Raw genomic sequence first — 19,883 nt, forward strand, 5'->3', positions numbered from 1 at the left:
GGCTAAAAGAGCACCAATTAGAACAGCTACCAGTCGTAATGCACTGTCTGCTGCCAAACGGCAATGAACTGCTGCTGTGTAGCAATGCAGTCCCACGTCTGCCAGCACCCAGGAGACGTACAATGATGGTGAGCTGAGCAGGCTCCATGCTTGCTGTGGTATGGCGGCTACACAGGTAACCCAGGAACTAAGGCTCAAAACGATTGTCTGCCGTTGCTTTCATGGGGTTTGGGGGGACCTGACGACATGTACCCAGAACCACCCGCGATAATATTTTTGACCCATCAGGCATTGGGAGCTCAACCCAGAATTCCAATGGGCGGTGGAGACTGCGGGAACTGTGGGACAGCTACCACAGTGCATCACTCCGGAAGTCAATGCTAGCCTCAGTACTGTGGACGCATTCCGCTGAGTTAATGGTCTTAATGGTCTTGGAGTAGGGACACACACAATCGACTGTATAAAATCGATTTCTAAAAAATCAACTTGTATAAATTCAACCTAATTTCGTAGTGTAGACATACCCTTAGTATACTTCTCATTGGTCAAGTGATCACATTGCAAAACCCACCACCACAGCTGTTAGTAGAGCTGTCACAGACTGATTGAACATAGAGCCTGAACTTCTGGAAATAGTTCCCTAGGCTGTCAATCCAGCACCTTTCCCCAGCACTAGATTCAAGATATGTATTTAAAATTCTTTGTGGGGGCACAGCTCTGTGCACAGTTTCAATACAACTGTGCATAGGAGTCTGCTGTACAAATAGACATGACTTTTGCTCAGGAAAAACTTGGGATGGCGGAAGTTTAATAAAACAATAAAGCTTAATACCAATAAAATATTTGGATGGGCTATTAAAGCTTGTGTTTCAAGGCTTGAGCAAATCTCCAACTAAGGCCTGGTCTACACTAAGGGCGGGGGGGTCGAACTAAGGTACGCAAGTTCAGCTACGCGAATAGCATAGCTGAACTCAAGCTACTTTAGTTTGAAGTACTCACCCGTCCAGAAGCCGCGGGATCAAAGTCCGCGGCTCCCCCATCGACTCCGCCACCGCCGTTCGCGGTGGTGGAGTTCCGGAGTCGACGGGAGCGCGTTTGGAGTTCGATATATCGCGTCTAAGATGCAATATATCGAACTCTGAGAAGTCGAACGCTAGCCGCCGACCTGGATGGTAAGTATAGACGTACCCTAAGAGAGGTGAGGATGAGACATCTGTGGAATGATCTGCCCGCCCCGTATATCAACAAGAGGGTTCTTACTTCAGCCTCTGAGGCGCCTACTGGAGGATACTGTGCTACGTGGCCTGATCCAGTATGGCAGTTATGGTGTTAACGGGGTCCCGGCAGTTTGAGAGCAATGGGGAGTAGGTCTTCTGCTGGGTTGAGGAACTGGGGCAGAGTCTAGCGAGGAGCAGATGCGCTGGGTCAGGAGAAATGTGGGGGGCTCTCTGAGAAGAAGACGAAGGTTTCACAGGAGGAGAGGCAGGTCGGAGCGGGGTAGTTCCTGCAGCGGGAGGCCATGACAGGACTGGGGTAAGGCCAGGGCAGGGCAGGGCTGGCTGGGGTAAGGCGGGGCAGTACCGGGAGGAGAGGGGCAGGCGAGAGGCGGGGGCAAGGCAGGGCTGGCAGGAGGAGAGCGGGCGAGAGGCTCGGGGCTGGGCGGCTCCGGCAGGCAAGAGGCGGGGCGGCAAAGGCAGCACAAAGCGGCGTTGTGCGCTCTGCTGCTCTGGCCCGGCGGCGGGCGGAAGCCGGCGCGGGAGGCCGGCGAGCCTATGGCCGGGCCGCTGCTCCGGAGCGGGGTGCGCCGGTTCCCCTGGCTCTGCAACGTGCTGCTCTACGGCAGCCTCTTCTCGGCCGGGGACGCGGCTCAGCAGCTGCTGCGGCGGCGCCCGGGGCAGGAGCCCGACTGGGCGCAGACCCGGCACGTGGCGCTGGTGGCCCTCAGCTTCCATGGCAACTTCAACTACGTGTGGCTGCGGGGGCTGGAGCGGGCGCTGCCCGGCCGCGCGCCCGGCGCGGTGCTGGCCAAGGTGCTGTGCGACCAGCTGCTGGGGGCGCCTGTCGCCATCCTGGCCTTCTACACGGGTGAGTGCGGCCGGGAGCGGGCCCGAGGCCCCGGCCCTCCCGTGGCTCCGCCCCCCCAGTGCACGCCCCCCGGCCGAGCCCCCCCCCCCCCCCCCCCCGGGCCGGGCCCCCCGCGCCCCCTCCCCGGGGCCGAGCCCCCCAAACCCCCTCCCCATGGCCGAGCTCCCTGCGCCCCCTCCCCATGGCCGAGCCCCCTGCGCCCCCTCCCTGGGGCTGAGCCCCTGCACCTCCCCGGGGCCGAGCCCCTGCACCCCCTCCCATGGCCGAGCCCCTGCGCCCCCTCCTGGGGCTGACCCCTGAACCCCCTCCCGCGGCCGAGCCCCTGCGCCTCCCGGGCTGAGCCCCCAGACCCCCTCCCGGGGCTGAGCCCCCTGCCCTCCTCCCGGGCCGAGCCCCTGAACCCCTCTCCCAGGGCCGAGTCCCCTGCAACCCCTCCCCATGGCCGAGCCCCTGCCCCTCCCGGGGCTGAGCCCCTGCGCCTCCCACGGCCGAGCCACCCTGCGCCCCTCCCACGGCCGAGCCACCCCTGCCCCCTCCCGGCCGAGCTCCCGCCCCTCCCGGGGCCGAGGCCCCCAAACCCCCTCCCAGGGCCGAGCCCCTGCCCCCTCCCCACGGCCGAGCCCCCGCCCCCTCCCGGGGCCGAGCCCGCCCCCTCCCATGGCCGAGCTCCTGCGCTCCCGGGCCGAGCCCCAAACCCCTCCCGGGCTGAGCCCCTGTGCCTCCCGGGCTGAGCCCCTCCCTCCCGGGCTGAGCCCCGAACCCTCCCACGGCCGAGCCCCTGCGCCTCCCCGGGCCGAGCCCCCAAACCCCTCCCCATGGCTGAGCTCCTGCACCCTCCCGGGGCCGAGTCCCCTGAACCGCCTCCCCATGGCCGAGCCCCTCGCCTCCCGGGGCTGAGCCCCGAACCCTCTCCCCATGGCCGAGCTCCTGCGCCCCTCCCGGGGCTGAGCCCCCGAACCCTCTCCCCATGGCCGAGCCCCCTGCGCTCCTCCCCACAGCCGAGCCCCTGCGCCTCCCTGGGGCTGAGCCCCGAACCCGCCTCCCATGGCTGAGCTCCCTGCGCCTCCCGGGCCGAGCCCCCAAACCCCTCCCCACGGCCAAGCGCTCCTGCGCTCCCACGGCCGAGCGCCTCTGCGCCCCTCCCAGGGCCAAGCCCCCGAGTCCTCCCCAGGGCCGAGCCCCTGCGCCTCCCCACGGCCGAGCCCCCCGAACTCCCTCCCCATGGCCGAGCCCCCTGCACCCCCTCCCTGGGGATGAGCCCCCCGAACTCCCTCCCCACGGCCGAGCCCCCTGCAACCCCTCCCCGGGGCCGAGCCCCCCGAACCGCCTCCCCATGGCCGAGCCCCCTACGCCCCCTCCCCGGGGCTGAGCCCCCGAACCTCCCCATGGCCAAGCCCCTGTGCCCCCTCCCTGGGGCTGAGCCCCCCGAACGCCCTCCCCACGGCCGAGCCCCTGCGCCTCCCCACGGCCGAGCGCCTCCTGCGCCTCCCGGGCCGAGCCCCGAACCCCTCCCCATGGCCGAGCTCCTGCGCTCCCGGGCCGAGCCCCCGAACTCCTTCCCCACGGCCGAGCCCCCTGCGCCCCCTCTCCACGGCCAAGCGCCTCCTGCGCCCCTCCCCAGGGCCGAGCCCCCCGAACCTCTTCCCACGGCTGAGCCCCCTTCGTCCCCTCCCTGGGCCGAGCTCCCTGTGCCCCCTCCCCACGGCCGAGCGCCTCCTGCTCCCCCTCCCCGGGGCCAAGCCCCCCAAACCCCGTCTCCATGTCTGAGCTCCCTGCAGGGCCCGCTCCAGGCCCCAGCACGCCAAGCGTGTGCTTGGGGCGGCATGCCGCGGGGGGCGCTCCGCTGGTCGCCGGGAGGGCAGCAGGTGGCTCCGGTGGACCTCCCGCAGGCACGCCTACGGATTCTCCACCGGAGCCGCGGGACCAGCGGACCCTCCGCAGGCACGTCTGCAGGAGGTCCACCGGAGCCGCGGGACTGGTGACCCCCCCACGTGCCGCCCTGCTTGGGGCGGCGAAATTGCTAGAGACGCCACTGGCTCCCTGCGCCCCCTTCCCAGGGCCGAGCTCCCCAAACCCCCTCCCCATGGCCGAGCTCCCTGCGCCCCCTCCCCACGACTGAGCACCTTCCTCTCCCCCTCCCGGGGCCGAGCTCCCTGTGCCCCCTCCCCATGGCTGAGCCCCCCGTGCTCCCTCCCAATAGTCCAACTCCCTGCACCCCCTCCCCATGGTTCAGTCCCCCAAGTCCTCTCCCCAAGGCCGAGCCCCCTGCACCCTCTCCCTGGGGCTGAGCCCCCTCTCCATGGTTGAGTCCCCTGTGGCCGAGCCCTCCGAGCCCCCTCTCCGTGGCTCAGTCCCCATGCTTCCTCCCCATGGTCCAGCACCCTGCGCCCCCTCACCATGGCCAAGCTGCCTGCAACCCCCCACCATTGCTGAACACTCTTCAGTCTCTCCCTATAGTTGAGCTTCCTGCACCTTCTGCACCCCTTTCCACTGATGGGCCCCCAACACCCCCTATCCATGCCTGAGATTGTGCTCCCTCTTGCACCTCAACACTATGTCAGTGCCCCCTGCACCCTCATCCCATGGTTCAAATCGCTGTGTCCTCTCCAGAAGGGGTTGTTAAGCCCTACCCAGCCCCAGGCAGCAGCAAGGAATGGTTGTGCCCCTTGCACCATATGCCAATGTGACCTTTGTCCTCGGATTCATCCAAGCTTCTTCAGTCTCCGTGGTGGGATATTTGCATTCCACGTGCTTTACTGCACCATGAGTCTTTTAAACAAAACTCTTAAAGAACAAGGCGTAGTTTCACAGTGTGCTAGCAGTAAGGGCGAAATTTTTGGCCAGCCTTGGTTTTCAGGATGTGCACACAGCACCTCACACATTATACCCATAGTTGGGAAAGCAGTTCTGGGATATTTTAGAATGAATTCAATTAATTATTAATACCAGCTACATAGTGAACATTTATATAGTGGGCTAGATTCACTTCAGCATGACTTGTGTTTTGCCTGAATTACATCAATGATTTCAATGAATTACACTCTGCAAAAGTGGTAATTCAGGCCTATCACCTTTAATTAATCCCAAATGATCTGAAGCACTTATACCAACTATATCTAATGAAGTCAGTCTGTGTTACTTTACCCACGATTCTACATCGGCTACCTCCTAGCTGCAACACAACTGCTGTTTAATAGCAAATATCAGCATTACACAACATGTTAGACACTGAACGATGCCAGATCCAGTTTTAGGAATATACACCAGAAGTGGAACACTGCTATTAGAGATGGTGATGATAATATGTAACCTTAACAAAGCTAATGAATGTGAAGACTTTAAAAAATGAGTGAGATGAGTAGAAAGAGAAATAATGTAAGAAACCATTATAGAAAAGACAAGTGTAAAATGAAACAATCGTTTAATTTAAACCATGTGTGGGATAAGAACTAAGAGCTTGTCTACTCATGAAAGTTCATCCAGAATAAGGTGGGCATGTGAATTTAAAGTGGACTAGCTATTATTGATTAGCTCCATGTGTGGATGCTCTTATTCCAGAATAAGTGAGCCTTATTCTGAATTATCTTAATCTAAAATGATTACCTAAACTGCACAAAGGCACTCTTAGTGCAGAATAAGAGTATAAACGCAGGGAGCTTTGTGAGCAATAGCTATTTTTGGCCTTTTTTCTATGTAGACAAGCCCTAAGTGGTTAGGCTCTTTTACCATTGTAAGTATCATGAGATTCTCATTTTGTGATCAGACAGAGAGATCATTCAGGGTATGATTGGAAGGAAATGAAGGGAGGACAGACGCTCATAGCTAGTACAAATTTGACTGTCAACAAATGCTATGTGCCTAGTCACCATTGTGCAATGAGTGGTACAGTGAGACACTACCTACCAGGCACACCCTGGCATGCAAATATCCATTGTAGTGGGCCAATCCTGAGTCGTAGATTTTAAGATCAGAAGGGATCATTATAATCATATAATTTAACCTCCAGCATAATGCAGGCTATAACTTCTGGTTGGATTAGAGCATATCTTTTAGAAAGACATCCAACACTCCCAAACTCTATTCATGGTAATTTGTTCCAGGGGTTGATTCTCTTTACTGTCCAATATTTGCATTTGTCTAACTTCTAACTTCCAACCATCATTGCAAGTGCCCAGTTCTCCTCTGGATCAGGCTCCTTTTGTGTAATGACAAAGCTCCCATGTGTATATTCCTAGGAGCATAATGGGCTGTAGATCAGCTAGTGTGTGTATAAATTTCCACACACAGCTGTCCACAGTATATTAAACAAGTACATTTTAGAGCAACTCTACTCTTCAGATCTACACTTTGGAGTTAATCAAAGGTGCTGTTTATGATGGCAAAAAATGGCATTTTGACCACTTAGCTAATCCCGAGCAAAATGCAGAGCCCTGTTTACACCATAGTTTCTACTGCTGCTACCATTGATGAATTATCCACCCCATTTTTGTCACTATAGATGCAGCATAGTAGATTTAGTTTGGATCACCTCTTTGGTATCACCACTGAAGATTAAGAGAATCAGATCAGGAGATGTGATATAGCAGGATAAAGTAGCCATGCAGAACATTTGCTCTTTGTTATCACTCTAACTTTTCTTTCTTTCAAAGAGACTTGTAACATTGTGACAGAATGTGAAAATTCTGATGCAATAAATAAATGTTGGCCCTTTTTGCAATCTTTCTGATTGTCCTAAATGTTTTGCTAGCAGGCATGAGTATACTTCAGGGGAAAGAGAACATTTTTTCTGACTGTAAAAAGAAATTCTGGAATACATATAAGGTGAGACAAATAGTTAATTAATCTCCCTATTAAGCAAAACAATTAATGTTATTGAATGCTATAGTTAAATCAAAATAGGATGCTAGCCTCCAACATTGTTTCTGTTTTAATTCTGCTTCCTCTCACTTCTTTTGTTTTGGGATTCTGTGCAGGGGGCTCCATGCAGAGCTGCACTAACACTGAATTATAGGTAACCAGATACCAGTTGGGCAAACTGATTCCATCCTTAAATTGTACAACATATGTGTTTACAAATGCATCTGAATCCGTGTCAATTACAGTATCCACAATGTAATAAAGACAATTATACTCAAGGGCTGTAATACCATTTATCTTGAGAAATAACCACCAATAAATAGTTGTACAGTTGGCACCACTTTCTTGAACACCTGTTAGTAACATTAGTTATGAAGACATCTTTTTTAGTTATCAGTTTCACCCTGTACTTTTCACTGACAGTTTTCCCTTCTTTTAAGAACACTTTTAAGACTATTGATGTCCAATTTTAGCACATTTCTCTATGTTTTTCAAAATGGCAGATTGGTGACACTAACCAGTGTGGGTTAAAGCCAGCACAAATCCTAAAACTGAGCAAATCAGGGACTTTCAAGATTTTTCAGGCTTTGGAAGAAAAATATATCATGAGAAAAAAATTAGCAGGATAAACGTTGCAACAAAGTCAGCATTTCACTTCTTATCATGGAACTATTGCACTATGAGGATAAAAGGGCATTTTTGTCACCATGGAGGGTGTTCTTATAACCAGTGCCCACTATATCTTTGTAAGAACATTTGGTTTAACAGTGTCCTTCTACTGATCTTGCTTACTCTGAGTAAATTAATTAATCAGTTCAGCTCTAAGAAAGGGGTTTACAGTATATGAGCAAGCAGAAGGAGTGTTGCAAGTGTGAAATAAATATAAAGTTCAGTGGTATTTTTCATTCACAGCTGAAATAAACATTCACTCATTTAAACATTTGTTCAACCATCTGGTAAATGTGCTTATATATGAGGGATCACATGATTTTGAAGTTTGCATTGTCAGATTTTTTTATGTAAACCGAGGCAGAATAATCTCTTAGACCAGGGGTCAGCAACCTTTCAGAAGTGGTGTGCCGAGTCTTCATTTATTCGCTCTGATTTAAGGTTTCGCGTGCCGGTACAGTAATACATTTAAACATTTTTAGAAGGTCTCTTTCTATAAGTCTATAATATATAAGTAAACTATTGTTATATGTAAAGTAAATAAGGTTTATAAATGTTTAAGAAGCTTAATTTAAAATTAAATTAAAATGCAGAGCCCCCCAGACGCGTGCCATAGGTTGCCTACCCCTGTCTTAGACATTCTTAGGGTAGCAGCTCATGGGGGTTATTTGCAGTTCTAATATTACCAGCTCTTATTTGAACCACCTAATTTGAAACTGAACACCTTTTATTAATTTTGTTGAGGTATTTCCTAGTCCTTGTTAAATACTGTCAATAAAAAGGAATACTTGAAATAAATCATTGTAACTGAAATACATAATAGTAATTAGTCCATCACTTTCATTTCAGACTGGGCTGATGTACTGGCCTTTTGTGCAGGTGAGTTTCAAGTTAACATCAGTGCTAACTCAATAACCCTTTCTTAGCCATACAGTCCTATCCTATGTTGTGCCCACCCAATGCTCCCATTGAAGTCAATGGAATTTTTGGGTGTGTAAGGAATGCAGGATCAGGTCCTAACAATGAACTCTCTCTCTTTCCAACACAGCTTTCAAACTTTGTTCTGGTCCCTGTTTACCTGAGAACAGCTTACACTGGGCTCTGTGGCTTTCTCTGGGCTATCTTCATTTGCTTTTCACAACAGAGCGGTGATGGCACAGCAAAGTCGGCTTTTCTGTGGTTCCAAAGAGAAAAGGTCAATGCAGATGGAGAACCATCAGAGAAATGAGGAAGTTGTTTAATGGAGTATTTATTTTAAATGGTTAAAATGTGCTTATAAAGGGCAATGAATTGCACTGCCAGCTGATTGCTGTGTTTTAAAATGAATTTTCATCCGAGGGCTCAGTGGTCATTATATACAGTGCAATAGTTTGGTTTTGCACCTGTTTATTTTCACAGAAAAGAGGCCCATTGTATATTGCTGTTTAATTATTTTCATGCTGGCAGCTCGTCTCCTCTGGGGACTCTAGCCACTTGCTTGTCACAGTGCAGCAAGAGCATTTGCATAACATGGTAGCCAGCCTCATTGGGGAGAAATATTAGCTGTAATTTAATTTTCAAGCAACTTCTAATTGCTAGAAAAGGGGAGATAGAACATTAAATCATCAGCATTTATACCTGCCAGTTATTATGGGAGCAAGATTCCTTTTGCATTCACTGGAGTTTTCTCTTAATTGAAACCTATGGTACTGAATCTATATTTATTCTGAGAAAAAATTGTACTCTTTTTTTCATAGGAACCGATTATAACATTTTAAAAACTCTTGCCTTAGCCTGCAGTGGGAATCTGTACAAAGACAATAACTTAGCCTTGCAAAATTTACCAGCCTAAGCACAAAATGTATTTGCTCACCCTCTACAATGATCAATGACAAGGAAAAATTAACAATATTTTATGTAGCATAGTTTCCCAACTGGAGTGAGTGAATGGAATTTTGCAAGACTGATGTAGCTGTTGAATTGTTATTGTTGTGTGTGTATTTAATATCCTGAAGGTAATGAGGCAATTAAAAGATGGCTTTATTTATTCTGGTTAGTACTTTTAAAATCAACATTATATTTGGATATTTGTACTCCTTTTCAGTAAGATTCATAGTGTATGGAGTATGGATGAATGTGTATGATAGAGACAATACATAACACTCGAAAGCAAATTAGAAATAATGTGCTCAAATGAATGCTTTTTGTGATAATTCTATTACAGGTAGTGCTTTTATTTTTATTTCTGCATGTGCCTTAAATGTATAGTGATGAACTGCATTCATTTAGAAGAAAGGAGCTTGGGAGGAGTGCCACTGCAGGGAAAGTAAGGGAAATTGACAAGGATTTCAAGAAAGAGTATACACAATCCCTATGTGATCTGCAATAAGATGTGGAAAGCATTCCATTGGTGATCGTTTTTGAACTTTTACCAATAAACGTGACAGCTATCAGGATTGCAAATAATAAGAAATAAGGTTCAGTTTGATATCAGATTACTAATCCCTCCTACAGAGTTGAAAGACAACACCATCAGTTATTTTCTGTTCCCTGTTTCTTTACCTTGTCAGCATGCACAAAATGAAAAGAATATAGTTTTTGGAGAAAAAATGATGACTGAGATTTAGTGTTGCTTTGCTGTGTGCTGTAACAATATGCCTTGAAGCAGATGCAGTTCATTAGTGGATGAAATGATTCATATATAGTTATAATTGTTAGTAAAATTGGTAATGAGTGGAACACCCCTCTTATTTTTAAAGCTTTGGATGTTTATACAAGCTGTGCATTAGTGCTGTATACTTTTCTGATGCTAGTTATTCAGGAACGTGGCTTAAATAGGATTTTTGTCTGCGTAAGGACTTCAGGATTTATCTCCATGTTTCTTCTGTTTGCAGTATATAGAAAGGTAGTTCTTTGTTCCTTTGCTCTTTTGTGTAATCACACTGGAGCATGTAGTTCTCATGTTTCAGTAAACTTAAGAATCTAAGTAATCCTTTTACTCCCTCCATTTCTCTTGAAAAGTTGCTAAGGGCTACATAAGTAAACTAATCTCTCTTCCTGTTCTAAAACCTCTTTGTAATCACAAGCTTTGGCAGTTAGTAGGAATGTTTCAGGGGTGGGAGAAGCAAAAATGTGGCTATCTTGGGCCAGATCCTCAGGTGGTGTAAATTGGCATAGCTCCTCTGAAGTTTTTGGAACTCTGTCAGTATACACCATCTGAAGATCTGGCTCCTTACTTTTTGGACATACTATAATTTCTTACCACTTTATAGATTAGGAGACTCTAATATGACTTTTCCTACATATGCAGGGCTAATGAGTTGGTGATACAGTACTTACCAACAAGGACATCCAAAGTAGCAAACCGTGGACAAGCAGCTGGCAGGTTTGCCCTCATGCCTGTTTGGATGCGTGTTTCATAGGTGGTCCCAGAGAGTCCACCTAAAGGAGCTGTAATAGACTTAATGCCAAGTGAACACTGCACAAAATTCACCAAAAAGTATGGCTAGATATAAGAAGTCAAGGTGGAACTCAGCAAACAGAGGGAACTCTCTGCCATCAGCTATCAGGCATGTATTCACATGACACCTGCATTTCATGGGATTGTTTCTAAGATCAAATGAGTAGTGAAGGCAAATTCTGACCAAGTGTGACAGCAACTTGGTTTTATTCAATGTAGCTGTGTAGCTTATACAGGGTCTGAATTTGGCCAAGTGAGAATTTGAAAGTCTGTTCCAATTACACTAATTTTAAAAAAATGTACTGCCCTAGATCATTTTGATATCTGAGTCACATTCTGCTAGGAGTTCAGGTTGGTATCTAGAAAAAGCCCAGAAGAAGGTCTGAGTTTTTCCTGCCCTGGAAAGCAGCAGCCACTGACATTGCCCAGAATCTTAGGTTTCACAATATGGTACATGAGAAGCTGCTTGGCTCACATATGTACCATGCTAATGAGCACCATCTAAGTATGTATAGCATATTAATAATAATATTGATGCCACATTTGCGACCTAGAAAGCTTCTGACGTCCCATTTTCTCCTGGTATAGCCAATGCTCGCTTTATGGCAATGGGAAAAGGAGTACAAGGAATATACATATATTAGGGTAGGAAACATCCATTTTAATTTTACTTGGAAAATGGTTGTATTTTTGCAGAGAATCAGTAAACAGTAAAAGTCATTATTTGGACGTGACTATCTTTAATGGTGTGTGTATAAACCCATGTTTTTGTGAAAAGTTCCATGGGATCATCGTGGACCATAAGCAGTGAAGACCTTAGTTTTATGTCACACCCAGAAGATGGCACCTCCTACTGCAAGGTCCTTATCACAAGGAGCACGTTATGGAATTACTAGGATCAGGATTATTAACCCCATTTTACAGGTGAGGAAATTGAGTCTCAGAGAAGATTAATGACATACTGATGGTCATTCAGCAGTTCAGGGGCAGAGCCAAGAACAGAATCTAGAACTTCTGCCTTCAGAGTGTTATGCTATAGCCACTGGACTCTACTCCCTCTCAGATTAGAGGAAAATAAAAATCTGGGATTATTATTATTTTATTAGATAATAAGTAATTAATATATTTCCAGAAGCAAGCATGGACATCCGGGAGGAAAGAACGGCATAAAATCAGCGGCTCCAGGCACCAGCGCTCCAAGCGCGTGCCTGGAGCAGCAAGCCACGGGAGGCACCCTGCTGGTCCCTGCAAGGGCAGCAGTCAGGCAGCCATCAGCGGCTTGCCTGCGGGAGGTCCGCCAGTCCCGCGGATTCGGTGGTAATTCGGCGGCGGGTGTGCTGAAGCTGTGGGACCGGGGACCTCCCGTAGGCAAGCTGCCGAAGCCGCGGGACCGGGGACCTCTTGCAGGCGCGCCGCCGAAGGCAGCCTGCCTGCCGTGCTTAGGACGGCAAAAAAGCTAGAGCCACCCCTGCATAAAATGAAAGCTTCAATAGATGTGTAAAATCAACATGCAAAGACTAGTGGTGGTGTGTTAGAGACTGCTAAATTTAATCATTTATTTGTGAAATTCTTGAAAATTGATGGATTTTGTCCAATGGATTTGAGGCAGTCTGAAGTAAACAACATGTAGGACAATGGACAACAATTTAAACTACTTGTGCAAATGCCTGTGAGTTTAGAATTGGTTGTAATCTCTCAGGAGAAAGATCTATGGTCATTGTAAACCACTCAATTAAGATGCTTGCTCAATCCATACCAGTGATTAAAAAAGCAAATGAGATGATGGATTATATTAGGACAGAGACAGAAAAAGATTTATTTCTGTGAACCCATTCAAAGTAGTAGATATTTTATATTATTTTGATATTTATAAAGGAATTGTCCTCAGGGGAAACATTTTCTGCTTCTCTGAATGGAAATGAATTTTGCAAATAAAACCAAATCTGCAATTTTTTTAATATGAGGCAGAGCAACTTTCACAAAAAAGAGGTGCTGGAATCTTCCTGTATTTGGAGATGTTTGTTTTGATGCTTCATAATAATACATTAACCCTTTTCTCTACTGGTTCTATAAGTCATTTGCTGCAGTTTCATCACTCCATTGATGTCAGTGTAGTATTGGAGGTGCCTGGCAGATAGAGCAGCAAAGGAAGTGTGTTTCACTCCCCAGACCTGTAATACAATATGTACAGATTAGCATCAGTCAAAAAGTTCATGTTCATTTTTAAGATACACTGTGCACAGTTCATAAAATAGGTGAGTGCTACTTGTGTTAAAATGTATGTGGAATTCAAGCAGGAAAAGAGAATGCAGTGAAATAGCATGGGATGCTTGGCATTTTATTAAACTGTTTATCCATCCTTCTTCTCATGCAAATTTCATTTCTTTCTTGAAATGTACATCATAGGGCTGCTGTTGAAGAAAACAAAAAGGCTAGATTATTATTATTTAGAGGTACACATTATACATGTGGAATACATTGGTCTCCTGTTCCACTTGCTTTTCACTGTTCTGGCTCTGCAAACCAGGAAGAAAGGCAGCTTAATCAGCTAGTTGGGGATTCCCCCATTGCAGGTGTATCTCCAAGTGGCACAGAGCTATGGTCTTGAGGCTTTTCTAACTACACTGTGGGCTGAACCCAGCTGGCCCCAGGATTAGAGAAGAAGAAAGGTACTTTAAAGCCATCTTTGCTCATTCTCTCCTCAGCTGCACAGTGCAGGTTATGGCCCTGTAAATTTAGTTGCTTATTTTATTTTATTACAGATTAACAGTTGATACTGTAAATTATTTTTGTATACAAGCATTACAGAGATGTATCAGATGACCATGATAACAGAATATAGTAGAGGTAACGCTGTGTATGTTACAGGTTAAAACAGAAGAGGAAACTCTTTGGGACTTTAGATGTCTTTTTAGGGTGAAGAGAAAGTGGTGCAATCAGACTTAGGGAACTCCCTGCTGGAAATATATGAATTGATGGATTAGCAGCAGCTCTGGAGAAAATTCTTTCAAACTTTTCAGAGATTCAGCAATTCCAAGGCCAGAAGGGGCCACTGTGAGCATTTAGTCTGTCCTTCTGTACAACATAGCCTATAGAACTTCCCCAAAATAATTCCTAGAGTAGTGGTTCTCAACCTGTGGTCCACAGACCATGTCTAAGGGGTCAGCAAAAGACTAAGACTGAAAACTGACTGAAAAAAATTCAATTATATATACAGACAATAGATTTCCTAAAGGTCCGCACCTCCATTCAAAAATTTTTAGGGGTCTGCAAATGAAAAAAGGTTGAGAACCACTTCTAGAGCATATCTTTTAGAAAAACATTCAATCTTGATATAAAAATTTCCTGTGATGGAGAATCCACCACGACCCTTAGTAAATTGTTCCAATGGTTAATTACCCTCAGTGTTAAAAATGTATAACTTATTTGACTTATGGTGAGAAAAATCAAGAGTCTCAAATGAAGACAAAAACCAAGAGAGAAAACTCATTGCATTTCTTCATGCTGAAAATGGGTCAATAATGTACAAGAGACCAGTATGAGAGGCTGTATCAAATACAGTGGAGTCTTTTTTTAGTGAACTCACATATAGTGAAAACACCTTTCTAGGGAAGCAGAATGGAAGATCAAAATGGCCTCCCATTGTAAAGTGCAAATTCTAGTTCTGGTTCTAGTGAACCAACTCAGAATGAAGTTGGTTCACTGAAAAATAGTTTCAATATAAGAGGGCCCCACTGTAGTAAGTGTTTGTAAAATGAAGTGATTACAGTGTAACACCAGTGTCTAAGGAAAAAGCCAGATTTACCTACAGTATAATGTGTGGAAATATCATGAAGCTAGAATGACAAATGTGAGATTTGGAACAGTGTTAGCGACATAATTACATTGGAACTTCCATATAATAATTATTTGCATTTATTTCTACAGCGTTTTTTCATCTGAGCTGCTCAAAGCCTTTTACAAATGTTCAGGGGGGAAATCCTCTTCTTAGCACCCACCCAGAGTAACTGGGCTGGGGACTGATGATCTTTGAGGGAGCAGAGAGGAGTAATCCTCTCCCAGAGAACCTGCCCCGAGGCCCACTTCCCAGTCTCAGGAACAGAGTAGTCTCCACAGCTCTTGCAGCCCACTCCAGATGTGTGTGGAGGTGGGGGAAGGATTTGGTCAGTGACCCAACGATCCTGTACCCAAGAAGCTGAGCACAGAAACACAGCCAGTCTACATTGAACAGGGCTTTGACACACAGTTTCCAACCCACGTGAACTTCCAAAACCTGTTCAGCACAACTACAGGGTTCAACAGCATCTGAGACTCTTCTGCCTGTGGAGAGATGGCAGCTTTTGCCCTGAATTAGTTAACCTTCCCAATGCCCTTTTCTGACTAGTTGATGGCTGGGGAAACTGAGGCACAAATGATTTCCCCATGGTCATACAGTGAGCATATGGTAGAAGACACTCGTTCCCTGACTCGTATTTCTGAGCTTTTATCAGAAGACCAGCTTTCCCCCCACTGCACCTGTGTTAGTGATGCCACAGGCTTTTTAGGTGGAGCTTTCTTCCCCTTACTTTCATGTTTTCCACTAGTGCATGGCTTATGTAACATCTTCAGTCTTTCTCTCACCCTCATTGAGTGGCTGAGATTGAGGAATCTACTTTTCTGGCATTCCTCTACTGCTTGTGGTGTTCTCATCTCACCATTACTTTAACAGCCCAATCCTACAGCCATAGCTTGGGCAAAACTGCCATATAATTCAATGTGTGGTTTGTCTATATTAGGATTGCACACTCAGGCCTTTCATATAGTCTTGGTAATGATGGGGTTTGATATCTCTTTGAAATAAGCACCACATTTACTTATCTAATAAAATATGCTCAGCTGCTTCCATTTCATGCATCACATACTTTTATTTTCACATCCAAAGCACAACAAGATTATTAGTTGTACCTGAGCTGCCATAATAAGCCAGTGACATTGATTGAAGGACTTTACGTTAATTACATGCTCAATTGATAACAGTCACAATACATAGTGATGAGAGACTAGTATAGTGTAGTAATTACATCTGATGTTATGTACAAGTACTTGTACTGTTCCAGTGCAATATTTCTCTTGTTCTGTAAGTAGGATTCTGAAAATTCAATGGAACATAGGCTCCTCAGTCACTTGGAGATGAATTTTTAAATGTATTTAGGCACTTAAAGATGCCGATAGGCACTTAGTGGGATTTTCAAAAGCTCCTAGCCCCAACTCCCACTGAGAGCTCAGCCCTGCACAACTCCCAATGGGAGTTAGGGGTTTAGGCGTTTTGAAATTCCCATTAGGTGCCTATCTGCATCTGTAGGTGCCGAAATAAATACTTTTTAAAATCTGGCCTTTAGACACTTGTGAATACCCTGAGAGACATGGAGCACCTGCAGCTCCCACTGGCTCAGAGAAGTACAGGGGCTACTTAGTGTGTCTTTCTCTTGATGCAAACATCCCAATTGGAACAGGTAGCAGGTAGGGTTCTGTGCTGGCCCAGGGAATGGACTGGCTGCATTTAATGGATCATGTTGCACTGTCCTTGCAGATGATGTAGCTTGCATAGCCCCATATTCACTGTTAAGGGAGGGAATTATAGCTCCTGTAGACATGTGGGGCTGTACAGTTCCACATTGTCCGCTACTCAGCCCAGTGAATAAATGGCACAATTTGACCATCAGCTTGAAGCAGGAGATTGGAAGATTCTAGCTGCCATTTCAAGGTGAAGAGAATGCTAAGTGGGAGGGACAGGCATACCTATGGTATTGCATGTGTAAAATCGCTCTTATACTGAATCAGTTTTTTTGTTGTTCTTATAGTTTTATTTCTTGTGGACCAGCAACAAAATAACACGTCTTTCTTCTATGCCTCTGGGCCTGTGAATGTTTTTGAGCTCTCATGTAAGATCAGCCCTTGTGCAGGGGAAATGAATGTCCACGTGCAATTACCTTTAATTTTTGGACTTTCTAATGCCAATGCACGTAAACTCAGGCCCTAAGTGAGATGGCAAAGTGATACTATGTTGGCATGTTTTATATGACTTTTTATTTTAACAGATGTAGCTGTGTATTAAAGTTCAATACACTATTGTACACTTCTGTTAGCATGCAACCTATCATATCCTAGGCCCTGTATCTTTGTGTAATTCAGGAATCTGTTTTTCTGTGTATCTGTTACCACCCAACACCCATGTAAAAACTCTGCTGCAAGATAATGGCTCACCTACATGACAAGGTGCTGAAATTGGTCCTAAGATGGAAAAATGTGAATATTATACTGAGGACTTTATTACCAGTACTATTTGTAATGTAACCAACTTTTACAAGTCAAGGAAACGTACAGATAATATGATGGTTTTTAGTGTACTGCTGTAAAATTTACAATCAAAGAGCAAAGTGTGAATGTAGCATGAGTTTACTAAGAAAAATAGAAAGTCAGATATCTTTTGTTGTGGTCCAAAGTACTGCCAGGTGAAACTTGGTCATTAAGCCTCAACTGGGATACTCAAACTGTTTCTGTTCTGTCTGCCTGGACCTGTATATGCCCTTGTGTATGGAATACCAGTATGTACTTCTAGGGCTGCTGTATTTTGTATTCTGTAATCTGACCTTTCACACACAATGGAATCTGAGTAAATAGATTTTTTTTAAAACGCTGGTGTGGTCTCTATTATTGATCTCTCTGCAACCTTTGCAATCAGACTTTGTATAGACACAGACACCAACCCCTGCCTTCAAACAAACCACTCCACTTAAACAAAAACTCAGCATAACCCACCATATTTTGACGGTTTCCATCCAAAACCATAAATCAGCTCAGCTTCTCTTGAAACCCAGTTCAGACACAAAGGTTTATGAGGCTTGGTCAACCTGGTCTGTGTATTAGGGGCTCAATCCGGCAAGAATCTGAGTGCTGTAGCCCTGATCCAGCAAAGCCTATAAGCACTTGTTTAATTTTAAGCATGTGATAATGGAGCAACTCCTGCTTAAAGCTGAATGCATGCTTAAGGGCTCTGCTGGATTGAGACCAGAGAGTTCAGCCTCTTGAAGGACTGAGCACTAGGTTAGTGATACAAAATGAGACCTTACGTGGCCTGGCCTCACACAGTTTAAGTTACAAGTCAGAAAGACTGTGGGACAAATTCATATGTGAGGTGGCAAATTTGCAGATTTTTCCCCCAGAAAAACAACGTTGGGAACACAAAACGGTGCAGTATTAAATGAAGAAAATGTCCACTAAATTTTGCCAATCATGTCATTTTTTGCTTGCCATTTTTTTGGTAATGTCTCTTGGCATTTTTCAACAGAAACTGTACTTTAAATACAAGTAAATGGAAATAATAAAGAATTACTAATTAAATGCTCAGTTGTTTCATTCATTCTTGATTAAACAGGTAGTCAGTGATATGTTAAACCCAGAGGTGTACCCATTTAATAGTTCACATTCCAAGCATTAATCAAAAATCAAGAAATCAGAATAAGATGACGTATAACTCAGAGAACATGAATGCACACACGTGCTGATCCGCCTCTTAAATTCAAGGAACTTCATATCTCCCTTTAATATGCTCCTTAGAATGCCTTGCCATACTGCCTTTAAACTACAGGGTACTTTTCCAACCCTGGCAGAAATGTAAAGCAGCAGTGGGAAAGGAGTAACACTCCAGTTATTTAACTGCAACTAGCCTGAATTATATATGAAGTTATTTTGGCCTAAAATACATTTACAGGAATGATTAATGATAGGAAAAGCCATGTAAATACATAAATAAGGCAGTAACTATTCATGGTATGGGAAAGATTCATAATGAGGAAGTAATATCAATACTGATACATGATACACATCAATCTACTAGTCCTGACCCTGATCTTGCATAAGGATCTGCTAGAGCAGTGGTTCTCTAACTTTTGTATTGGTGACCCCTCTCACACAGCAAACGTCTGAGTGTGTCCCCTCCCCTTATAAATTAAAAACACTTTTAAAAAATATTTAACACTATTATGAATGCTGGAGATGAAGCAGGGTTTGGGAGTGGAGGCTGACAGCTCGTGACCCCCCCATGTAATAAAGTGACCAGATGTCCTGATTTTATAGGGCCGGTCCCGATATTTGGGACTTTGTCTTATATAGGCTCCTATTACCCCTCACCCTCTGTCCTGATTTTTCACACTTGCTGTCTGGTCACCCGACCAAGTAATAACCTTGAGACCCCCTGAGGGATTATGACCTCCAATTTGAGAACCACTGTGCTAGAGCAGACTCCTGCATCCCTGTGGACTCCCACTGATGTGCTAGGGGGAAGGATCAGTGCCTCTAAGACTTCTTCTTTCATGACAGCACACAACTAAACATAGTTATAAACTGCAAAAAATATTAAGCTATCTCTTGCCCCTCTATTTTTAATTAGGATTTATATACTCCGAAGAAACAAATAAAATTTACTTTTGCCGAATATACATTTTAAAAGAAAATGTGATACACACAATATCAGAAACAAAGAGAGAAAGAGCCCTGATTTTTATAGGGCAGTAACATGAATCAATGACATGAATGGTTTCATATACATTGGCAAGATCAAACTGTTATAATGTCATTGAGGGCACTGAAGTATTGTACCCCAATCTCCTTACATAGTAAATTTGTCTGGCTAGACAGCTCATGACATTATGGGGACAGGAGATTATGTTTAATGCGGTCTTGTTCACAGATCCAGATTCCCAGGCTACTGAGTTCATCTATGGCCTACATGCATCTGTGCTGAGGAATCTGGTTACAGCACACTTGGACATGTCCCAGACTTCCTGGACACTCT

At 45.7% G+C, this 19,883-nt stretch overlaps 1 protein-coding gene across 5 annotated transcripts; it reads left to right on the forward strand.

Annotated features, from left to right (window-relative positions):
* Positions 1 to 1,754: 1,754 nt before the first annotated feature.
* MPV17L (MPV17 mitochondrial inner membrane protein like) lies at positions 1,755 to 17,926 on the forward strand. Of its 5 annotated transcripts, none has more exons than XR_005585462.1 (6): positions 1,755 to 2,085; positions 6,833 to 6,906; positions 8,461 to 8,490; positions 8,660 to 8,806; positions 9,859 to 11,974; positions 13,919 to 17,926. XR_005585462.1 is itself a non-coding variant. In XM_039491395.1 (5 exons), the coding sequence occupies exons 1-5, from the start codon at positions 1,773 to 1,775 to the stop codon at positions 16,951 to 16,953; spliced, it is 627 nt and encodes a 208-aa protein (XP_039347329.1). In that variant the 5' UTR covers positions 1,755 to 1,772; the 3' UTR covers positions 16,954 to 17,919. The 5 variants fall into 5 exon arrangements, 3 of the variants coding, with proteins under 3 accessions (XP_039347329.1, XP_039347330.1, XP_039347331.1); XR_005585461.1 differs by having other exon boundaries at positions 10,901 to 11,974; positions 13,919 to 17,922; XM_039491395.1 differs by lacking the exon at positions 9,859 to 11,974 and having other exon boundaries at positions 16,891 to 17,919.
* Positions 17,927 to 19,883: the final 1,957 nt, after the last annotated feature.

The sequence above is a fragment of the Mauremys reevesii genome, linkage group 10, assembly GCF_016161935.1.
Source record: "Mauremys reevesii isolate NIE-2019 linkage group 10, ASM1616193v1, whole genome shotgun sequence".
Taxonomy (NCBI): domain Eukaryota; kingdom Metazoa; phylum Chordata; order Testudines; family Geoemydidae; genus Mauremys; species Mauremys reevesii.

What these genes read in the sequence shown, in the direction of transcription:
- MPV17L (XM_039491395.1), top strand. Translation starts at nt 1,773, where the DNA reads ATGGCCGGGCCGCTGCTCCGGAGCGGGGTGCGCCGGTTCCCCTGGCTC. An exon ending in TGTACTGGCCTTTTGTGCAG is followed by an intron (nt 8,491 to 8,659) that starts GTGAGTTTCAAG and finishes TTTCCAACACAG; the next exon opens with CTTTCAAACTTTGTTCTGGT. An exon ending in TGTGGTTCCAAAGAGAAAAG is followed by an intron (nt 8,807 to 16,890) that starts GTCAATGCAGAT and finishes TTGTTCTTATAG; the next exon opens with TTTTATTTCTTGTGGACCAG.